We start from the raw sequence: 15,303 nt of genomic DNA on the forward strand, positions 1-15,303 counted from the left end.
GGGGGGTGGCTGGTATCTCATGGTTGGTATCTACTGTATATGTCCTTTCCTCCCATCTTGGCTACAAACCACATTCTAATCAATGAGGGCAATTGTATTGTGCTCTACTAATTGGTTTACACATCTAGCCTTGGGCTTATGCTACTTGTGCATGTATCGATCTATTGCCATTTAACATTGTAACCTTCCCCCCCCCCTACCTGTACCCTAATATTATTATTAGGAAGTGATGTGTAATTGTTATTCTTTGACCTAGGGGAGAGTCTGTCATCATAGCAGCACTGCCAGAGTATTCAGACAGCTCCAGACAGAATGAAAAGGGTGACACATAAAGGGGGTCCTGGAGCACAGACCTCTGGGAGAGGACCACAGGAAGACTATGGGGGAGTCTCACACAAGCAGGCTCGGACTTCGAGGAGTAAAACACAGTAGGTGAACCTTGAATTATGGAGTTTAAACAGCTGATCATTATATCATCTCATTGATCTGTACTTTGTTCTGTGTATCACTGTTAGAAATACCAGTGACCACTACAGAGCATTGGAAAATACATCAAAATGTTGTTTTTTTTACTAACACAGTCTAGACAGTTCTTGTAAAATTTTGGGCAGTGTGATTGTGGCTCAGAACATTTGGATGGACTACGGGTGGTATTATTGATTTGATAGTATTCTCTTTTATAATGGTAATATTTGGTTTAAATGAATTGTTAGGTTGAGTGTTGGGCTGATGGGTTGGGTTGACTATTTGGGATGAGTGGTTGGGTTAAGAGGTTGGGTTGAGTAGTTGGGTTGAGTGGTTGGGGGAAGCTGGACAATCACATGATCGTTTTCAGTCAATTTTAACCTCTTTCGAACCACTGGGAAACGCAAATAGGGATCACAAGTTATCGCCATAAACAAAGCAATCTACCAATTGCAATATTAATTGACCCGCAAAATGTGGTTGATTGTGAAGTTAAAACTGTTTGAATTAAAATGGGGTTGAAATGGGGAAAACTGTGGCAGTTTCATTGAAAGGGATTGGATTTTTCTGAATTTTGATCCCATCTCCTTGTGCTCCATCGCAGCCTCCATTCTATGTCTTCAACTGCTTTGTGATTTCGACAAAAAGTGGAACTGAAGGTTTGATGGCTCTGTTAAATTGCCACGTACCCTAAATTGCATGCTTTTGGGTAATGGTTAGGCTGGAGTTAAAGTAAATTTGTCATAAAAATTAAGATCTTAACACCCAATTCGTCAGCCTCTGGTGCCTAAACTTACCCTCATCGCCTGTTCCCCTGTGCCACTAATACAAAATTCCAGTCCTTCACCCCTTCCAGTTGTCCTGGTGACCCTGGTCTGCTGGACAGAAGGTGATGAGGAATCCAACATTTCTCAGTTGTCAAAAGGGATGAGCTTTGGGATCAGGCCAACTAGGAGTTCAACATGAACCTAGCTGGTTTGCAGGATGGGTTAATTAAATGGCCAGATTTTAATGTCCGCCCGTGTACCTGATCCTCTGGCTGCTGGAGCCTGAAGTCATTTATTTAATGGCGATATCACTCCTGTCAATAAATCATAGCTTCCCGTCTGCTGGCTTGTGTCTCATTGTCAACCAACCGGCAGGGATCCCAGGTAAAGTCATTGACCGAACATGGTTGTGGTCAATGACATGACATGACAGATTTCTAAATAGTACTACAGATCCTAAACGTGTCTCTCTGGCCAAAATGACTTGTGCTTAGTGGCTGAATATTTGAATATATGAAGGATTTGCTTACAGTGAATTAGCAGTCGAATATTTTTCAATTGCTGCCTGTGTGTAGTTTCCCTTCACTTCCTGTCCAGGTGACCCAGATGGCAATGTGAATCTTATTACTATATTCTATCTAAATAATAGGTTACTTTATAATCTTCCTTTGTTCAGTCAAAAAAGCAAAAGTATGTCCATGAAGAATGATAGGTAAGCTGCTATAAGTCACCTTCTTCTGGCTGTATCCAGCTTCAATAGTTTGAATCACTGACCCAGAACAAGCATGCAGCAAGTGAAATGAGAATGAAGATAGTCATGGTCTGGAGAGTAATACATAGCTGAGGGCTTCATCCTTGACCTCATGTGACAGTCACTATGCACTAGTGATGTGCATAGGCTTGGTGTGAACTAAGATCCCAAGGCCCTGCAAAACTGTCAGTGACCCGCACCCCTCCCAGCCCAATCAGTTGCGGCAGGGCATTTCACTCCCCCTTGTTATTTGTAGCAGTGGGATGGGCAACATCCTTGCCGCAGCTGATTGTGTAAGACTATACCTGGTCTTTTGGGTTCTTCTGCACATGTGCATGGGCCTGTCTTTCACAATTCCCCGGAAACATACGCTAATGAGCATGCGCACGGAACGGAACAAAGATGCGCTAACGCTAGGCACAGGATATGATGCAACTCCCCTTGACAGGTGGCTCTATTTAAACCTGCCTGTTCTGTGGATCATTGCTGAATGGTCTTTCACCTTGTGTGTGTGTTCCTCTGATTCTGCCTGTTCTGCTGCCTTGACCCGGATCTCCTTTGACTACGCCTGACTGCTGCCTGCCCCTGACCTCTGCATGATCCTGGACTATTCTTCTGCCTGTTGCTCTTGCTGCCGATTGGTGTTGACCCTGGCCTACCTGACTTCGTCCTGCTCCTGCAGTGTTCCTCGCTGTCCTTGCGGCTGCATTCTTGCCTGCTGCCTGCTTCCGGCATCCGTGGAGACCAGCTTCTGGACTTACCCAGGCACAGTGCCCTACACTCTCTGTCCTCTCACTCCCTGTCTCCACTCTCAGGGGTGTGGGACAAGATTTGCAAAGGAGGCCTCCTCAACTACTCGGTCCTCTACCAGGTGCGTGATAGATTGGGCCAGAGGGGATGGGCGTTTTGCATGGGCTTGGGTGACCTTGGTTCACCAGACATATCACAACTAAGCACCAGGGCTGACCAATGAGTGCTCGCCATTTGCAAGCGAAATTTAAAATCCAAAGGGCAGGGCTGTGCTACACGGAAGTACGGGGTACACATAGTACACCCATACCAGTGGAGGCGAAGGATCGTTCGCCTAAAGGTATGTATAGCAGGGGGGAGAGAGGGACAGATTGGAGGGGGTAATTCCAATTTCCCAAATTCACCTGGGAAAGCCTATGAGCGCAGTGGATAGCCAAGAACCGAAGGCTGGTCCTAGTTTACCATGGGGAACAATAGTAAACCAGAGGAGGTTTCTAACCCATCCAATCAATTGCTCCTGCTTACAGCTGGCCAACCAACTCTGTTGGGACCCCCCATAGACAAGAGATCAAAGTCAAATTTATGTGAATGTTCAATTAACTGTTCCCCTACTAACCTAAATATCATTCTGTATATTACATTTATAGGTATTTTTTTCTCAGTTCTCATGATAAATGTTTCTTCTTTTCTTCCAGCCAATCAAAATGGTTGTTCTTCCTGAAAACATTTGGCGCGGCCCTTGTGGTCATTTACATATGTGTCCCTTTCATAATCAGGCTCTTCCCGGCAATATTAGGCAAAGTTGTGTATTTAAACATGGGTGAGTAGTGGATATGAGAATTGTCTCAATCCAACAGCTGGCCGTGGCCATGTTCGGGTCCCCTCGGGCTCTGCTCCTCCCACGTTATTGAACTTTTTTCTTTTTTTCTAGTAAAATTTCCTTTCTTCGTCGACTTGAAGAATCCTGGAGAACTCTTGAACCACACCGCAAATTTTTACCTGACGTCTGAAGAAGGGGTGAACATCGGAGTCTGGTGAGTGGTCGGACATGGCTGAGATGTGAGATGTGAAATGTGACAGAAAGCTGGACTCCAGGCGGATACTGAAATACACAATTTAGTCCAGTTATGAATCATTTTTATTTTTATTTATAAACAGTATAAACGCCTGATGTTTTCTTTATGTTAGGTGTCCTGAACTCAGAATGAAGGTGGAGAAGGGGCAGCTCTCTGCACCAATCAGGGTTCTCCTCCATTTCGCAGTGCTGTCCGTCTAACATTGTGAACATGCTTACAGGAGGGTAGAGCACAGGGTTGACCTTATAAGTAGGGATGCAACGATACCGTTTTTTCGGTATTGTGTACAAGTACCGATATTTTTTTTTCGCTACTCGCCAATACCGATACTGGAAGTCCTATTAAGGAAGCTGAGCGGCATGTAATTACTCGCTGCCCAGCTTCCTGATTAGCCGGGAAGCCGACTCCATTCTCCCTCGTCACCAGGTGACGAGAAAGCATAAAGCCGTCTTTCTGGCCAATCAGAAAGCCCGGAGGCGGGTAATGACTCGCCGCTCAGCTTCTTGATTGGCCAGCTTCCCGATCCATCCGGAAGCCGGGTGGCGAGTCATCCTATACTGCGTATAGGAAGTGATGACTCAGGGACTTTAGACCGCTGCAGTGGAGGGGAGCGGGGCTGGAAGGATTGACCCAAGAAAAAGCCGGCTCGGAGGTTCAGATGAGTATAACTTTTTTTTTTTTTTAATACCTGAATGAGCAGTTAACCCTTGCAGTGTGGGGTAGCCCCATTGCAAGGGTTAATAAACATTTTGCCTGGAGTTCTTCTTCTTTAAAATAAAACAAGGCAGCCAAACTTTACTGATCAATCCAAGTAGAAAACAGTACAGATTGTTCTAGGCCCAGGCCTAGGGAGCCTCAAAATATAACCCGACAGTCTGAGAATTCCTGTGTCCCTCAATGGATGATAAAGAAATTATTATTATTATTATAAAGGATTTACATAGCGCCAACAGTTTGTGCAGCGCTTTACAATGTAATAAAGAAATGTAAGAAATTGCTCTTTTCATTTGTTACTGTTGTGTCACGATCTGGGATCAGGCTCAGAGTCCAGCAGCTGAAGCAGCAGGCAATTCGTTGTGTAACAGGCTGGGTTTGGTACACAAGCAGACGGTAGTAGTGGAGGAGCAGGCAGAAGCGTAGACAGTGAACAAGCCGAGGTCAGGAGCCAAAGGTATCAGGTATGTAGCAGAAGACGGTGAGAGTAGTCGGTGAATCAGCAGCCAAAGGTCAGTACACGGGTAGCAGTATGAGCAGATTGTAGCACAGAGAGAGCAGGAAGCAAACTAATGGCAGGAGCACAATAATCTGGCAAAGAGGAAGTGCAGAGGCGTGGCTTAAATAGGAAGTTCAAGGAAGGAGTTCAGCAGACACTAGGTTTAACTGAGGATTACACAGGAGATCAGGCAAGGTGCTATCCAAGGTTCTAAGGTGGCTCAGCAGGGAGAACCACAGCAGAGGCCCTGGGTTCAGATCCGGTTCCTGACGTGTTGTAGGATTTGTCTCTGTATATTTCTCTGACTTGTCTCGTAGAACTGATTGGGAATCCTCGTACTTCTACTGAAGGAGGAATCGGGTTGAATTAATTGTCTTTAAACAATGAAATTCTTTTCTATGAATCTATTTCCAGGAAACAAATATTTGTATCATTATAAGACATCATCTTGATGGGGGTTAATTAGCAGGACTCGGTTTCTGAGCACTACGGGTGTCTTCATGGACGATTTCCCTTAATGATATTTTCTTTTATTGCGGTGGGTTTATCGCGATGAGGAAGAGGAGACGCACGTCTGTTGTACTCATCTGATGCATATTAATCACGAAGATTTGTTCTCCTAGGCATACCGTGCCTGCCAGCAGGGGGGAAGAGGCGAGAGGGAAGGACCGCCGCTGGTTTGAAGACTCTCTCGCAGATGACAACCCAATTATCATTTATCTCCATGGCAATGGGGGAACCAGGTGATTACAGGCTGATCTGGCATAACCGGAGACCGCCATCGCTGTATTACTTGTTTTTCACATATAGGGCCGCGGTCTGGGTTGGAATTTTAAGGGAGAGTCCAGGTCTGTGCATTCTGTCCTTTATATTCGCCTTTTATCAATGAGACCAGGTTCATCTCCATCAGGGGTGCATGTGACCGGGGGACAGCGCAGGAGCACAATTAAGAGACAGGAACAAAGCGTTGTCACCCTATAACCGGAAATGCCTGAACAAGGATCTTCCCGTCATGATTACCAGGGATTATTGTAATGAAAGCTGCAGATTCCAAAAAAGATTAAAAATGAATCTCCCCTGGATCCACTGGTACTTACCTCGCCAGCACTTTCCTGCCGCTCCTTCCTCTGTAGCAGTTGATGACAATATGGATATATCACCGATTCCTGTAGCGTTGCACACCAGACAACAATGGGAAATGACAGAGTGGGGGATGTGGCAAGATGAGTATCAGTGGAGGTCGGATGCCCGCTTTGCAGACACTGTCTCTTAACGGTGAACTCTGTGCACAAAAACTTTTAATGAAACATAATCCTCAATATCCGCAAAGTATATAAATCCATTTTGTGTGCACCAATAATTTTTGCATGCTTTACTGTGTTTTGTATATAGCCTGTGCAGAGAGCAGAGCTGCAGGAGAGACCCAGCAGGCTCCACCCACTACAGGTTGCCTGCAGAAAACTACAGGAGGGGGCGGAGACAAGACCAGTCACCATGCACAAGGAGAGAGCAGCAGTGAGCGGTCTCTAGAGAGAGCAGCAGTGAGTGGCCTTTATTACAAGAGGGGGTGAAGACAAGACCAGTCACCCTGCACAAGGAGAGAGAGCAGCAGTGAGCGGTCTTTATTAGAGGAGGGGGCAGAGACAAGACCAGTCACCCTGCACAAGAAGAGAGAGCAGCAGTGAGCGGTCTTTAGAGAGAGCAGCAGTGAGTGGCCTTTATTACAGGAAGGGGCGGAGACAAGACCAGTCATCCTGCACAAGAAGAGAGAGCAGCAGTGAGCGGTCTTTAGAGAGAACAGCAGTGAGTGGCCTTTATTACAGAAGGGGGCGGAGACAAGACCAGTCACCCTGCACAAGGAGAGAGAGCAGCAGTGAGCGGTCTCTATTACATGAGGGGGTGGAGACAAGACCAGTCACCCTGCACAAGGAGAGAGCAGCAGTGAGTGGCCTTTATTACAGGTGGGGGCGGAGACAAAACCAGTCACCCTGCACAAGGAGAGAGAGCAGCAGTGAGCGGTCTTTGTTAGAGGAGGGGGCGGAGACAGGACCAGTCACCCTGCACAAGAAGAGAGAGCAGCAGTGAGTGCTCTTTATAACAAGAGGGGGGGAAGACAAGACCAGTCACCAGGCAGAAGGAGAGAGCAGCAGTGACCGGTCTTTATTACAGAAGGGACAGAGACAAGACCAGTCACCCTGCACAAGGAGAGAACAGTAACAAGTCTGTATTATATGAGGGGATGGAGACAAGACCAGTCACCCTGCACAAGTAGAGAGAGCAGAAGTGAGCAGTCTTAAAAACAGGAAGCTCCGAGTTTCACACGGGATTACTGCTCAGATCTGGAAGTAAAACACAAAGCTCACCAAGATTCAAGAAGAATACACATGACTCTTGCATAAGGACTGGGGACAATGTCTCTTTCAAGGTTTAACTACAGCAATTTCTTTTTGGGATAGACTGGTGAAGAGTTACATTTTCTGTCTGTTTTTTATTTCCATGTGGAGATTTTCCTTCACTTCCTGCAGCCGTGACACGCATAGAAATGTATGGGGTGGTTACCAATGGGACAGGAAGGCTACAATATCAAATAAAAACATACCGTGTTTCCCCGAAAATAAGACACTGTCTTATATTTTCTTTGCCCCCCAAAAACACACTAGGTCTTATTTTCAGGGGATGTCTTATTTTTTTTTCTTTTTTACTGTGCAACAAAATGTACAACAATCTAAAGTTATGTGGTATCACTCCACCTGTCACAGTAACTGGCGCTCTAGAGGAATATCGGCTAATGCGGCTCTGCTCCCTCCGCCGCCGAAGCCTTGCTTTATGCAGCGCTGGCATGCTTTGCCATCAGCAACAGTGGTGCAGCAATGGGGACATCAGACAGTGGATAGCGCGGTAAAGAACAGTACCATTTACCGTTACACATACAGTACAGTACCATTACATTAAGCAGTGCCTTCAGGGGGACAGCAGTTGGTGGAGTATGGTACTGGAGTGCTCCCCGTCACTGCGCTGGCCGGAGGGAGTCCCCCGTCATCTGCTTAATACAACATGTCCCTGCAGGCTGATACCATCTCTCCTGCGCTTCAAGTTCCCCCTCACATGCTACCACCAAACTAGGTCTTATTTTCGGGGTAGGTCTTATATTACAGGAATCTTGAAAAATAGTGCTAGGTCTTACTTTCAGGGTAGGTCTTATTTTCGGGGAAACAGGGTAGCTGACGAGTTTAACTCTTCCCCGGTCTACTGAAAATGTGTTTTTATTGGTGTTCCCCTTAAAGAGATTTCCAACTTATTCTAAAATGTTCTTAGGTGTGTCATGTGACCGTACCTTTAATGTCACTTAGATCAAATGTGTGAAATGTAAAGTTCGAATTGTATTTTTCATGTCCACACAGACCTCATCTTCTTTTTCTATCTTCCTCCAGGGCCATGGATCACAGAGTACAACTGATGAAGGTGAATATTATTCTTCACGTCTGTGCTGGGAATTGTTGTCAATAAATGAATGGTAATTCAGAAGATGTCTCCAGGATAAAAATGAACAGCCCGTTTAAAGATTAAAAATGACTTTTAAAATTAAAGCAGTCCTGGCACCTTGGCGACAAGGTCCACTTAATAAAGTATTGCACTTGCCCCCCCTTCCTAAAAAGCTGGAGGGGAGTATATTATCTAACTACACCCAACCCCTCTGTCGCAGTAGAAGTAGAACTAAAGTCAAAACTTTTTTTTAGCTAAGTTACACCACTTTAGTTACAACCCCTGTTAGCAAAAGAATTTGCCATCTGTGTCTCATTGGGGAGATTTCCCTTCACTTCCTGTCCGATAGCCACAACAGGAAGTGAAAGGAAATCCCTCCAAAGAGAGGGATATCCCCGGTGGTCACCAGAATCCCATCAGAAGATTTCCCATCTATTTCTGTTCTGGTGACCACCCAAAATTTGGGCTTTTATTTTATTTTCAGGGATAACGGGCACCAGGACAAATAGAAGGGGCGAATCTCCCTAACAGGGACACAGACAGTGATGGCTTCAGTGCACTATAAGGCGGCTTAAGGAAGGGGGAGTGGTGACATTGAATGAACGGACAGCTGATATGAGATGTATTAGATGAGATTTCTTATATGAGATTTCTTATATGAGATTTATTATATTGACATTGTTATATGAGATTTATTATATGAGATTTATTATATGAGATTTCTTATATAAGATTTATTATATGAGATTTATTATATAAGATTTATTATATGAGATTTATTATATGAGATTTATTGAAAATCAGAAAAACCTATAAAGTATATAAATGAATGATCAGAGATTCATTATTTTCCTCTTGTTACAATGTTATTTGTCATCCTGTGGTGGAATCTCTCGCAGGTTCTCAGTAAAGCCGGCTTCCATGTCTTGGCGCTCGACTACCGAGGTCTGTGACCCCCAAAACCCCATTTGTGTCCGGGTGATGATATCTGCGTGTCCTCACTATTCCTGTTATTTTTTAAAGGTTTTGCTGACTCCACCGGTGAGCCGAGCGAGGCTGGAGTGACCCAAGATTCCGTCTTTTTATATGAATGGGTGAAAGCCCGCAGCCATGGAAATCCGGTCTGCCTCTGGGGGCATTCTCTGGGTACCGGGTAGGTTCTGGGTACGGGGCTGATGTTTAATTGTATTAGTGAGCTTCATCCTTTGTCTGGAAGCATAAAGGGTAAATATATTACTCATTAGCCACAAAATATTAATATTTTCCCGTATTTTCTTTTTCTTTTGTAATCTCACATTGTTTATCCAAATGAAGAAATAAGTTTGATATATATCTATATACAGGAAACACACACATATATATTACATTTACTTGTTCCTTTTTTATATTGACAGTATTGCCACTAATGCAGCCAGGAAATTGCAAGAAAAAGGTGAGTAATGTTGTAGAATAAATAATACTAATAAAGTACGTTATGAAAAATCAGCCAGATTGCAGATCACACGAGAAAAGAACTTCCTTTTTCACTTGTTCAAATGGCAGTTTCACATTTTAAGAGAACCTGTCATGCAAGTCAAACTTTTAAAAAGTGTTAATGATTTGTGATTTGTCCTCATGAAGGGAATCCAGCTGACGCTGTGATCTTGGAGGGCCCGTATACCAACATCCGGGCTGCTGGAGCTTATCACCCTTTCGTAAAGGTCTGTAGCAGATGCATACAACTAGAAAATAAAACTTATAAACACTTTAAAGCCAAAAGTATGTGAACATCCCTCCAAATGATTGAGCTCAGGTGTCTCCGTTGAAGGGGGGTTGTTATTCCTACCTCATACAAGACTTTGTAGACAGTTCTGCTCCTCCAACCTTGTGGTAACAGCTTAGTGAAGACCCTTTTCTGTTCCACCATGACTGTCCCCTGTGTATAAAGCCAGCTCTATAAAGACATGGTTTGATGAGTATGGTGTGGGGGAACAAGAGTCTCCTACAAAGAGCCCTGACCTCAACCCTACTGAGCACCTTTGGAATGAATTGGAATGTTGATTGCCAACCAGATCTTCTCATCCAAAATCAGTAGCTGACCTCACAAATGCTCTTTTGGCTCCAAAATCTTCCCAGGAGAGCGGAGGCTGGTATAGATACAAAGGTTAAGTTGGGGGCATCATATTAATGCCATTGGTTCAGCAATAAGATGTCCAACAAGATCATATAGCTGTAATGGCCATGTGTCTACAAACGTACAGCCATATATTGTACTGTGTCCATATTAACCCTGTGTATGAGTTGAGTCAAGCGACTGTATATTGGCACTGGCATCTTGGAAGTGTATGGCAGGGTCAGAACCTCCTGCAAAGAGTCTTCTCTGACAGTGTTAGTGGGATGGGAAGCAGAGTGTGCATATGTAATGGGCAGCACAGTGGCTTAGCGGTTAGCACCTTTTGCCTTGCAGCACTGGGGGTCACATTCTGGTCAGGACACTATCTGCATGGAGTCTGCCTGTTCCCCATGTGCTTGTGTTGGTTTCCTCACATGCTCCAAAGACATGCTGGTAGGCTGTTTGGCTCCTGTCTAAATTATCAGAATTTCTCATTCTTCTTTGCTCTACTAAAAATGTGTTTTTATCTTTACAGGTAGTGAGGGGAAATCTCCCCAACAGGGTCACAAAAGGCAATAAAAACCTAACAGATGTTATAACCACCCCCTCACCCCCCACCATTCTATCCAAAACTAATATAAAATTTTGGTCAAAGCTAGGAATTAACACACACACACACTTAGAGGATCATTTATAAATCATCCACCCAGCTACACGCTTGGTGTTTTCAGCACTAGATGGAGCAAAGGAGCATTTCCTATGCTTCTCAGCTCCATCTAGTGGCAAAAATGCAGTGCGAATGGCATTCGGTCAGCCTGTTGCTGGGTGAATGATTTATAAATGATCTCCCTCTACCTATTCACTGGTTTTAGAGCGGATTTCCTGTTCAGAGATCTCATACAAAGGACACTCAGTTTTCATTCAACTTTTGCTCTTTACACCATTTTTGCCTTTTCTACTATTATTTGCTTTCACTTGCAGTTTTAGGAGGCTCGGGTCACATGGCTTATGGTGGCCATGTTGTGGTGTTCTGCTGGGGATATTTCATGATCTTGCAGCGTGGACTTTCCAGCCTGTGATAACTCTGAGATTTTTTTTCTCTGACAGATCTACCACATTTACCCCGGATTTGAATACTTTTTCCTGGACACATTTGCACTGAGCAATCAAGTGTTTCCCAATGATGAAAAGTAAGTTTATCTTGTTTTTTTTATATATATATATATATATATAAAAACCCTAAAGGAGAACTATGGGGTAAGTGTTTTTCCCCATAGTTCTCCTAAGGGTCACAGGAGGACACAAACTGGCGTCCTTCCGTGACCCAAAGGCCAATATAAGGCAGCCGCAGCCGGGACGGTTCCCGGCATTACGGTCGAGATCCACCCAGCTGCGTGATTGACAGCTGGCTCTTCCTATCTAGAGTGACAGTCAGCTGTGTGCATTTCCAGTTTGTAACACAGTGGCTCAGCACTTGCCTTGCAGCGCTGTGGGGTCCCTGGTTAGAATCCTGGCCAGGACACTATCTTCATGGAGTTTGCATGTTTTCCCTGAACACCTTTTTCTTTTAGATGTAAGTACACTGCTGAATCCCGACCAGAGGGTTTTGCTCTTCTATGCTGTACCATACGCTGGTGTAACTGCTATCTTGTTTCACCGACATACAATTCTGAGCACTCCTCACTGCACTGGACTGCATACACAATGTTGTTCATCTTGTGTTTAGGTGATGAAGATCATGAACATAGATGAACAACATTGTGTATGCAGTCCAGTGCAGTAGAGTTCTCGGAATTGTATGTTGGTGAAACAAAACAGAACACCAGCGTATGTCACAGCATAAAAGAGCCAAACTCTCTGGTTAGGATTCAGCAGCGTACCTACATCTAATGGAAAAAGGTCACGCATCCAAGTACGCATCCTAGACAGGGAGGGGGATTGGTTTAAAAGAGGTGTGAAAGAGGCCATTTATGTAAAAATGGAGAAGCCAAGCTTGAATAGAGGTGGGGAGTGAGACATCTTTTGTTTACATACAATGCTGTTTTAACACCTCTCTCTGGGCGGGTTAATAAAACCTGCTAGTTCCAATTATGCAAATGCAATCAACGCCTTACCTCCACGAGGTCTATGACCCCATGCTGGTTATGATTAACAGATTATGTTGATTGGAGCAACATTCACAATATTTATTCCCAGATAATTTTTGTACAAGCCATTCTGAATTGAGAAAGCTGGTCGAATGAACAGCGAAACATCTTCAAGAAAAATACAGCAAGTCGTGTTGCCTTGATTTATTTTTTACAGATATACCATGACCTGGATGAATGAGAACCTTCACAGACAGAATATATAATAGACCTGTAGTCCACTTTAATGCATTTAACTAAGCTCCCCATACTAAATCAAATAGGACTTTTAGGTTAAGGCTCTGTACAGGCCAGTGGCGTAGCAATCGCCATAGCGACCCAGACGGCCACTATGGGGCTCGGGAACAGGGTGCTGACACAGCTCAGCAGCGGCTGTAAAGATCACTGACAACCTGTCAGTGATGTGTGTAGCGGCGCGTTTCCCCTCACAGCCGCTTCGGAGCTGTGTCAGTGGCACCCAGCAGCTGCGCCAGAAGAGGCCGGCGTTCGTAGTGAAGGAGGAGGCGGGGCCCGCTTAAAAGCAACCCTGCCTCCTCTTACATCACTGGCCAGCGACCTAAGAGCAGATGGGGCCCGTCGATAGAAGAGGAGGCGGGGCCCGGGGACAGAAGAGTAGGTGGTGCCCGGCGACCATGGAGGCGGACAGCGCTGACAGGTAAGAGGTGTGCAGCCCATGTGAGACCCCGCAGAGCCCACTATAGAGAGTCTATGGTGGGCTCTGCAGTGTCATTCTCAGGTGAGCTGTTTGGTATATCAGGTGGGCTCTGCAAGTGGCATAACTAGCAATCACGGGGGCCCAATACAAAATTTTGCTATGGGGCCCTGTGATTTCTAGTTACGACCCTGGTACAGGCCATTTGAGTTCCTCCACAGCAAACTTATCAAACCATATCTTTATGGAGCTGGCTTTGTACACAGGAGTACAGTCATGGTGAAACAGATAAGGACCTTCCCCGAACTGTTCCCACAAGGTTGGAAGTGCACATTTCCCTAAAATACATTTGTATACTGTAGCATTAACAGAACCCTTCAATGGAAATACCTAATCTCACTCATATGAAGGGGTGTCCATTTAGCATACAGTATGTGTATTTATAAAACCTACATAGATACAAGGTTTTCAAAACATTATCAATAAGATTATGAACCTAAAGCTGATTGTTTTATTGTGTAACTAGCACCGAAATATAACCGACTTCCCTTTTTATTGTTCACTGTCATGCAGTGTTAAAACCATGATCAGCCCACTCATGATCCTGCACGCAGAAGATGACAACGTAGTTCCCGTGTCCATGGGAAAGGAGGTGAGTTTATTAGGACGTTCCTATACATCCTATATCCTGATTTGTGACGCTTGGTCCTAATGAAGTGGATTAAACCTATAAAACGTATTGACCATTACGTAATCTATGTAGATATCAGTGGTCAGAGATTATGTAACGCATCCTGCTATTGCACCAACCATTTTAATTGTGTTGCTGTATATCTTTTGTATTAATAAACTTTCTATTTTAGTATATTGTTCTATGTTGTTTTACTCCTGGATGCTACAATTAAAAGGCATCTTTATTCTATGCAAAATGTATTCGCTATACAAACGTTGGATGATAGCACTCTAAAAAAAATGTTAGCGTCATTATCCACCCATATGTCTTAAAGGAGAACTATGGAGTGAGTGATTATCACTCAACCTCATAGTTCTAGCCGACCTGTGACAATGAGACTGTCACATGTCGTCTCAATAGATCGGGAAGTGAGCGAACACATACCGTCGCTCGCTCACTTCTCGATCATGTCCCTGCGGAGAGCGGTGACTGTCACTCACGGCTCCCTGCAGGGTTCCCCCCCCTCCTCGCTCCGATCCTCCAGAGCTGACTGGCGGAATGGATGAGGAGGGGGCGGGTACAGCTGGCTCTGCCTGTAGATAGGCAGAGCCAGCTGTCATTCAGGCAACTGGGTGGATCTCGACCCGGCTGCGGTGGTCTCAGTATACAGCGTGTACATTTTGCATAGAATAAATGCTCGCGATATAGTAAGCTTTGGGTGACGGGAGGACGCTGGTTTATGTCCCCCCGTGACCCTTAGGAGAACTATGGGGAAAAACACTTATCCCATAGTTCTCATTTAAATCCGGATTCATCTGTAATACTTTGAACTCCTTTTATGTGATGCCTGTGGAATATATTTAGCTGGTTTAAACTGAGTTTCCAGTGAGGCCTTCAGATTTTGTTTCTAATGCTTTTGGGTTTTAACATTGCGTTATTTTTTTCAGCTCCACGAAATAGCCATAAACTCACGTCATCCCAGGGATGTGAAGCTGATATTGTACCCCGCCTTGGGCTACAAACACAATTTTATTTATAAAGACCCCACACTGCCAGAGAAGGTTTGGTGAGTACATTGTGTCTAAATCTGTCACATTGCTCACTCTACGGCTCATGTAGTAGGCTTTGTTTTTACACATTTCCTTTGTGGATTATGGACGACCTTAAAGCTTCCTTGGATGCAACCAGTACTCTGTAGATCTATTTCTGACCCTAAAATGTTTCTTGGGCCCAA

General features: G+C 44.6%; 1 protein-coding gene across 1 annotated transcript in view; it reads left to right on the plus strand.

Annotated features, from left to right (window-relative positions):
- ABHD12B (abhydrolase domain containing 12B) overlaps window positions 1–15,303 on the plus strand; it is a 61,227-nt gene that overhangs the window by 28,068 nt on the left and 17,856 nt on the right. The window contains exons 4-10 of the mRNA XM_018558363.1: window positions 3,429–3,553; window positions 3,665–3,767; window positions 5,646–5,765; window positions 8,454–8,484; window positions 9,405–9,450; window positions 9,529–9,658; window positions 9,900–9,937. Coding sequence (XP_018413865.1) covers window positions 3,429–3,553; window positions 3,665–3,767; window positions 5,646–5,765; window positions 8,454–8,484; window positions 9,405–9,450; window positions 9,529–9,658; window positions 9,900–9,937 — 593 coding nt within the window. The remainder of the gene's footprint in view (window positions 1–3,428; window positions 3,554–3,664; window positions 3,768–5,645; window positions 5,766–8,453; window positions 8,485–9,404; window positions 9,451–9,528; window positions 9,659–9,899; window positions 9,938–15,303) is intronic.

This window comes from Nanorana parkeri, unplaced genomic scaffold (genome assembly GCF_000935625.1).
Source record: "Nanorana parkeri isolate BGI_ZX_2015 unplaced genomic scaffold, ASM93562v1 scaffold335, whole genome shotgun sequence".
Classification (NCBI taxonomy): Eukaryota; Metazoa; Chordata; class Amphibia; order Anura; family Dicroglossidae; genus Nanorana; species Nanorana parkeri.